Raw genomic sequence first — 8,620 nt, forward strand, 5'->3', positions numbered from 1 at the left:
GCCGGGTCCGGACGGAGTCACCAACAGAATGTTGAGAAACCTCGACGACCCGTCGATTGTCTTTCTCACCGAAAAGATCAATGAGTCCTGGAAGAGCGGCGTGGTTCCTGCAGAATGGAAGTCGGCCTGCACGGTGCTCATTCCCAAGCCCGGCAAGGCCCCGAACATCGAGAACCTGAGGCCGATTTCTCTAACCTCCTGCGTCGGCAAGGTCATGGAGCGCGTCGTCCTCAACAGACTCAACGGGTACCTCGAAGACAACGACGTTTACACGTACAACATGATCGGGTTCCGCGCCGGACTCTCGACGCAGGATGCAATGAAACTAATCAAGCATCAGATCGTGGACGGCCGTTCCAGAGACGTCAAGGCTCTGCTCGGTCTGGACCTCGAGAAGGCTTTCGACAACGTGCTCCACGCCTTTATCGTCAAGACCATTTCAGACCTAGGTCTCGGTTCCAGATTCCACAGCTACGTCAGCTCTTTTTTAACGGACAGGAAGGCCAAGCTTCGCATTGGAGACTTCCGCTCCGAAGATGTGCCCCTCGGAGCACGGGGCACTCCTCAGGGCGCCGTAATCTCCCCCACACTATTTAACATCTGTATGATTGGTCTTTCCGAGAGGTTGGCATGCGTTGAGGACGTCAAGCACACCATCTACGCCGACGATATTATCATCTGGTGCGCCGGGGGATGCGAGGGCAGAGTCGAAGAAGCCATGCAGGAGGCGATCGACGCGATCGAGGAGTATCTCCGCCCCACCGGACTTCGGTGCTCCCCCGCCAAGTCGGAGCTTCTGCTTTACAGAAAAGAGAAGGGAAGAAGACCCAACGATTGGAAGCCAGTCTCCGAAAGCAGCATCTGTCTTCACACTTGTGATGGAGGGGTGATACCCAGGGTCGACGTCATTCAGGTCCTGGGCATGTTTGTCGAATTCAACGGCGGGAACGGAACGGCTCTCCGCAAGATCATCGCAAAGACGGACAACGCCTTCCGCCTCGTTCGCAGAATCGCAGACACAGAGGCATGAAGGAAGCCAATCTCCTCACCCTTATCAACGCCTTCGTATTATGCCACTTCACGTACACGATTTCTATGCACAACTGGCTCAGAGCGGAGCGGGACAAGCTCAATGCTCTCATTCGCAAAGTAGTGAAAAGGGCTCTCGGGCTACCCATTAGGACCCATACTGAAGATCTCCTCAAGCTGGGGGTACACAACACCGCCGAGGAGATTGCCGAAGCCCAAGAACGCGCGCAACTCGCTCGCCTGACCACCACAGAGGCAGGTAAATGCATCCTCGAAGAGATGGGTTACCCTCCTGTGGTATCTTCGAGGGTCAGTACCCCGATCCCTAGGTGCATTCGAGACAAGTTCGAAGTGGCCCCCGTGCCTCGAAACGTCCATCCCGTCCACAACGAGGGCAGACGCAAGGCGAGAGCAGTAGCAATTCTGAAAAAGATCTATCAACAAGGCATCAGAGCACGCTTCGTCGACGCCGCGGAGTACAGCGATGGAAAAACCTTTGCCGTCGTCGTGGTCGACTCCAGCGGCAAGCTTTCCAATAGCGCTACAATTCGCACTTCAGACCCCGAAGTCGCCGAGCAAGCCGCCATCGCCCTCGCCCTGCTAGACGGTCGTGGGTCTGAGATCTACAGCGATTCCAAAACGGCAGTTAGGGCTTTTCAGAAGGGTCGCATCGCCGAGCAGGCTGCTCGTCTTCTTAGCGTCTCCAATCCGGATGCTCTCACGCATCATTCGATTCACTGGTTTCCCGCTCACGTAGGGTCGGTCGAGGGTGCTCCCCCGAACCTCAATGAGTCTGCTCAGGAGGCTGCGCGCGACCTCCCCGACCGCGCTTCCTCTGTAAGGAGAGCCGACACCCCTCCCCCCTACGGCCACAGGGATGCTCCCGCTACTCACAACGAGGTGACAAAATTTTTCTACATGTCCAGAAGGGTCTTTCCACCCCCTCATCCCAAATTGAATAGGGCGCAAGCTGTTTCGCTTAGACTTTTACAGACCGGCACATATCCGTGTCTGGCCGTTCTGCACGAAGTTTACCCTGACGTATATCGCGACGACGCCTGCCCATCCTGTGGGCAGACCTCCACTCTAGCACACATGCTCTGGGAGTGCGGGTCGAGATACCCCAAGTTCAGAAAGGATGAGTGGGACTCGCTTCTGCGTAGCCCCGCTCTAGACAAGCAAATCCTGGCTGTCCGGCGTGCCCGCGACCGGGCCGGTGGGCTAGACCTGCCGGTCCCGACGTGGGACTAGCCGGGTGCGCGACGAGTTCGCGTCCTCGCCGGACCTGTAATAAAAGTTATTTCACTCACTCACTCACTCACTCACATGTCAGCGCTCTGTTTTTCTTTTTTTTTTCATTTGTCCCCTCTGTTGTCCTTTGTTTATTCGCTGTTAATCAAAGTTATAAGCCATGTTTTACCAACGAGCCCAATCCTACACCCTTCCTATAATGTGTACACTGTCGTCCTCACGTAATCCTGAAGTGAGCGTTAGTTGACGATGCGTGCAGGATGCACGAAGAAGAAGCAGAAGAAGAGTATTTGGGCCTGGGTGATCTGAGGCCAGAACAACAACATGCCAGTGTCAGAATCGACACAGCATATTGTCCCCGTCGGCGTCGACCCAGCAATGTTTCCGGAGGACGAAGTCGTGACCACGTCCATTTGGCTGCTATCTGAGACCGATCCATCGATGGGAGTACAACACGCGCTGCTCAGCAAGAGCCATTCGTGGAGAAGCCTCATGAGGTAGGTAACTGCACAGGATAGAAGGAACTATGCAGCAATGCACAGATATAGGCAACATTCACACAAAACTTGAGAACTCTCACTAACAAGAGACGGCTTGCTGCAGTAGCGCGAAGGAGCAAGGCATGCGTTCTTTAAACAAGGAACAAGTTAGCGACAAAGAAACAGACAAGGTGAAGCGCATGTTTAAGCCTTTAAGCAGCACGTCTAGCCATGTATCACCGACTAGACACCATTGCAGCAATATACTATTACAGCCAGCGCAAGACAGGGGTAATCGGAGATCGCAGGGAGAGGCCTTCGTCCTGCAGCGGACATAAATATAGGCTGATGATGACTATTACAGGAGATTATCTATTAAGTAGGGTTACGAGACTGGATAATCGGAGATGTGAACCGTTACCCAAGGGGAAAAAAAAACACATAGGCTAATAGAAACGTCGTTATTAGTAGAGAACATGCATGCTGTTTCACGTTTTGTTCATGTTTGGGAAAAAGAAAATGAAAAGAAAGTGTAAGAAAAGGTAGACAACATGCCACAGCCGAGACTTGGCTCTCGATAGCTATATAAATAAACTAGCGCAGATGAAAACTCAACACGAGGAGAGCCAAATATCGCATCGGTTTCTGTGCTAGCTTGTTTTTTGAAAGTACCATGAACGGAGTCGCCCTACAGTGAAACCAACACTAGTTGAAATGCCCGAGTTCCACTGGATCCAGCAAGATCAGCCTTTGACGCAGTCACTTAGAGTTCACGGACTACAATGGCCGAAGTGGTTAGGCTATTATTGCCACTAACAGCCCTGGTGGCGGATGCGTAAGTGGCTTTGAAACCACCACCGGTTGATTCGAAACCAAGCGCTGGCACGTTGCCTGCCTTTTCTTACACTTACGTTCCATTTTCTGTTATTACGATTACGAACAAAATGTATATTAACGCTCTCCTTAAAATAAAAGAAATCAACTAAATGTAACTCTGCTTATTATGGCTTCAGTCAGTCTGCATCTGTAGTTACTTCGCGCATTGAAGCCCCTCATTATTCCTAATTATTTCGCAAGACAAGTGTGGTTAATGACGATCGTTTACTATGTTTACTCTAAGCGTTCCCCTTAATAAACGAGGCTCCCGTTTGTGCTACCCGATTTCCAGGTCTTCGTTCTGCGTGTGGCTTGCCATGTCCTTGTGTCTCTCAACTACGGCTGTATCGGCTATGTTTGCCTGGAAACGACTCAGCAACGGCACCGCTAACATCGAAGGAAACCCTAACGAAGCCGACAGCAATAGCGCCTTCCTGGTTTCTGTCTTCAACGACAGCCACCTGCAAGCCCTGAGCACTAGCTTTACCTTGGGGGTGAGCGTAAGGAAGCGAAGACCAACCAGCTCTTCGGCGCCAAAAGGAATTAACGTCTCCGATAACACGTCCGAGCGTCTCCCTAAATATCACTGGACGGAAACGGCGCCAGCACCTCGCGACGAAAATATATCCAGTTCGGACTCAGTCTCGACTTCGAGAAGAGTTTTTAGTTCGCATTTTATCACGACAACATCCCCTGACGGCGTGTCCCTTAATTCGGACCATACAACATGCGCAGACCAAGAACCACCGGTGAGAAAAGCCGTCAACAAGGCAGAAGCGGTTTCCGCGACTCGTTCGCGCGACGTCGTCCTTGTGAATACTACTAAAGGCACCGTCATCGGGAGAAAACGGAAGCTCCACGGCAAGGACGTGGCCATTTTCCTCGGCATACCATACGCTGCGAACACGGGCGGCTCGAACCGCTTCTCCGCTCCGCAGCCCGCTGACGGGTGGAACGTCGCTCTGGACGCATCGAAAGTGCGAGCGCCCTGCTACCGCTTGCCGCAGCCACTTTTAGACGAGCGTTCTCGCAGTGCCGAGCGCGAAGACGGCAGCAACCGAGCTCCGCCATTGCCGTCCGAAGATTGCCTACACGTCAACGTTTGGGCGCCCATGTGTAACAACTCGTACTGCACGGGGCTCACAGTGGTAGTCTTCATTCACGGAGGAGGTCTTCGCGCGGGCGGGAACGCGGACCGTCTGCACGAAGGCTCCGTTCTCGCAGCTCAGGGCCAAGTTGTCGTAGTCGTGCCGAACTACCGCCTTGGCGTGCTCGGGTTTCCCAGCAGAGACATAGTCGGTGCGGCCAGGAACCCGGGACTACTGGACCTCGCGATGGCGCTCGGCTGGGTGCGCGAGAGCATAACCGCCTTTGGCGGAAACGCGAAGAACGTCGTCCTGTTCGGCAGCGGGTGGGGCGCTTACTTGGCCGGCCTATTCCTCGTCTCGCCGAAGCTCAGGAGCTACTTCGCCACGTTCAGGATCATCCTCGGCAGCGGATCACCCCTGCTCAAGTCTAGCCACGAGCATCAGACCGAAGAACACTGGAACGGCTTTCTCAGCGCCGCGGGCTGCGGTGACGCTGACGAGAATGCTACGCTGGAGTGCCTGCGAAACGCGACAGCTTCGAGCCTCGCCGTGGCGCAAGACCAGTTCCCGGGCGCTGTGGGAGTCCTGTTTCCCGACGACTTTGTCCTGCCGGAGCCGCCTGCGGAGTTCGTAGCTGAAGTCCGCACCTACTCGTCGGTCGAGGTGCTCTTGACTAACGTTGTTTCGGAAGGACGGGCCGAATACCAGCGCCTTTTCGAAAATAACCCGAATGGCACTGATTTGAGCGTCGAGAGCTTAATGAGCATGGTCGGACTCGCCGCTTCTCAACTTGCCTATCAGAACCATGTAGAATTGCAAGGTAAACGCTTACTTTTTTAGTTGTTCTCTATAAAAGTATATCTGACTCTCACCTCTGTATTCACAAACGGGCCTGGGCTTAAAACTCTACCTCAACGCCATCGATTAGAGCACAACGCCGCTTTTCACCTAAAGACAACACAACGCTCCAATAACACTTCCTGATGATTAATACGACGAGGAGCTTCTCGAGAAGCCAGCGTTCACTCCAGTTCATTCGATTAGACGCCGATAGCAACCAGTTACGAAATGTTTGCTAAAGAATTGCCGTGAGGTGCTCTGCCATTCACTTTCTTGAGCAGGTGAACTTTCGAGTGGAATACGAACGTTCTGGAATACGGGGTTCAGTAATTCAAAATTAGATAATTTAAATAAATCTCAATACTTTGCTTAGTTCGCTATGTTTTCAGTACATACTTTAAACCACTGAATTCAAGTATAGGTCAAACGAGAAATTCGGTTAGTTCGAACTTTTGGGATTCTAAGAGGCTGAAAATGGGGCGAAAAACGTCTGATGAGAGCACAGCTGCAAGGCACGAATAGTCAGAACGCGCCTACACTTGGTAATGATGCTGATATTTGTGTTGAAGGCGCTACTACGAAATGATGCCACCGAAATGGTCATCGCGAAGCGTCTCTCTCAGAGGTACAACCATCTGTAAACCTGTTTCGGTCTCTTCTAATGAGCGTCTGCACATCCGCACGTGTACAATAACGCGAAAGCCCTCTTTGGGACTTCACTTTATTATGTTTTTCTCATGCAAACAAAACAATTAGTAATCCTTAGAATATTGAACTTATGATGAAAATAGTCAAGAGAGGATAAAGCCCAAAATAAGTACGTTTTAACACCCAGGAGTTTAAATTAATGCGAGTCGAGTGTGGTACAACTGTAGTTTAACTTATGAGTTGGCACAATAGTTGGCTTAGCGAGGCCATTTCAATATTTAGTAAACCCGGCCTGTCGAACTTCACCGGCATGCGGAAACTTTCAGCCTTTCCTTTTGCATCTTTCATCACAGATTCTGGATACTTCGAATTCAACAGAATATAAAGATAACCCTTTTATACAAGTTTCACGAGTTCTATTTTTCTATACCCACACAAAGGCTTCAAAGTGGTCCCACGTATCGCACTACACATGCTTCAATAGTCAATTTTTCTGTTTGGAACGACGTGAAATATGTCTATATGCCACGAAGCGCAATGGAAAATTCCAAAAGACGGCCGTAAGGTATATCAATATCAATACGAATGATATCGGTTTTTATGAAATCCTACTTCCAGACACAGGCCGTGGCTCACTTACGGCATCAACACAGACCATGAAGTGGTTGGCGAGATCAATATTTTTTATATAGCGCGCTGTACAAGTTCATAACACTGCGACAAAATCCTGCATGTGCGTCCGTTTCGCATGACATTCAAGATAGTGGCGTTCTGCTGTTCCAATAACGCGTCGCACCATATCCATGTCTTTGGCGTACTGGATGGACACCGTTGTGTTAGGACTATGCCACGAACGATGGAGAATACAGCAGCGAAATTCACGTTCTGTGATGACATACGCAGTGATCTAACGTAAGAAATGCGTGCGTAGCAATAGCTTAATTAATTCTCACACAGTGACACGGGAGCTTCTCATGTCTCACGCTCAACCATCGACAAAGTTTTCCTATTCCTCGCTTAAGACCCAGAAGTCGACCAGCAGAATCACCCGTGCCATATCCAGCAACCACAGAAGGAGCCTCCATATTAAATGCCACACAGCAGTAATTTCTGATATAACAACAGAGTTGTTTGCGCATACAATGTGGGTGCATGTCATAGTAAGAAAATAATTGTACTGCTAATTATTACTGTCGCGCTCACATTGTTTTGCTTTTTGCCGGTGACCGTTTTTCACCGGGTTATCACTGCCATCCAGTTATCGCTCGGCTCGAGACGCGCCTACTGTATCCAGAATTTCTTTAATGTTGCCCCCGATTCTATGCCGAAATAGTCTTGTTTCATCAAATCGCGCGCGCTAGCGAAATACTGTTGTACAAAGTTACGTGTGCAGCAGCGATTACTCTGGAATGTACGCTAGTACGTTGATAGAGGTATACAAATACACGACGGACTTGACCCGTAAGACCAGATTTGACGACCGACGAATGTGCTTGCGGCTATCGTTGTGATTTGAGTGTTCCTCGTCTTTCTGGGAACAATTTCGCCCAATAAAGAGTTTAGATTCTTAGCCCACGCGTTCGGCAGCGTTTGCTTCCTCAGCGTCACCGCAACCTGACACTATATAGAGTAAGGGAGGGAGGCCAATCCTCCGATGACTCACCAATACACAAGGCACGGCAGTCACTGCGTCCGAAGAAAGTCGGTTCGAGGCGTGTCTAAAATCGCATTTTGTGGAACGTACCTTTTCAGCCGCGGTGAGCAACCTGTACAAGGAATACGGCGCAAGGCGCGGCGGTGTGGGTGCCGAGTTTCTGGGTGACGTGCGGTACAACTGCCCGTCCGTGCTGTTCGCTAAGAGACTGTGCAGGGGCCGGGCGCGCGTCGTGCACTTGCTGATTGCCGAGCCAGCTACCGCCGGACATGCAAGTGCCACTTTCTCCTGTTCTACAGAGAACTCCTAAATGACATCATCAGAATGATAACTTAGGGAACTTGGTCTGTAAGAGATTGTTATTATGAAAAGTGAACATATTGTGTGCCGCGCCGTGACTGTCTCTCTAGCGAGGACACCTCAACAGCACTGCGCACGGGGAGAAGGGTTTGAAAAGAGAGGAAGGGGAATTTGGTTTAGCATGGCAGCATGTATATGCTGACCCGCTCACAACGCGTGCTAAGTTTGTAAAGTCACCTATAATGTAGGGTATTTAGAAACAGCGGATACCAATAGAGTGTGCGCTATCCGCCTGAGGTATAGCAAGCACGTGTTATTCAGTATTATCGACAAATAATGGTGATATTTAAAATAATATATTTGCTGCTGTCTTTCAACTGGCAAAATAACACTTTTCTACCCGCATGCGAAGCGATGGTTTTGAGGACGAATGCAAGCAACATAAACGAGCTGCA

At 50.6% G+C, this 8,620-nt stretch overlaps 1 protein-coding gene across 1 annotated transcript; it reads left to right on the forward strand.

Annotated features, from left to right (window-relative positions):
- The first annotated feature begins 4,747 nt into the window (after positions 1-4,747).
- Positions 4,748-8,175, forward strand: LOC119440773 (neuroligin-4, X-linked). Its single transcript, XM_037705652.1, has 2 exons — positions 4,748-5,543; positions 7,964-8,175. Exons 1-2 carry the CDS (start codon positions 4,748-4,750, stop codon positions 8,173-8,175), a joined length of 1,008 nt encoding a protein of 335 aa, XP_037561580.1.
- Positions 8,176-8,620: the final 445 nt, after the last annotated feature.

This window comes from Dermacentor silvarum, chromosome 2 (genome assembly GCF_013339745.2).
Source record: "Dermacentor silvarum isolate Dsil-2018 chromosome 2, BIME_Dsil_1.4, whole genome shotgun sequence".
NCBI classification, from domain to species: domain Eukaryota; kingdom Metazoa; phylum Arthropoda; class Arachnida; order Ixodida; family Ixodidae; genus Dermacentor; species Dermacentor silvarum.

Bases quoted from the DNA above. Each gene is read 5' to 3' on its own strand.
- LOC119440773 (XM_037705652.1), top strand. From the start codon at position 4,748: ATGTGTAACAACTCGTACTGCACGGGGCTCACAGTGGTAGTCTTCATT. The intron at 5,544-7,963 runs GTAAACGCTTAC...GTACCTTTTCAG, and splicing joins GAACCATGTAGAATTGCAAG to CCGCGGTGAGCAACCTGTAC.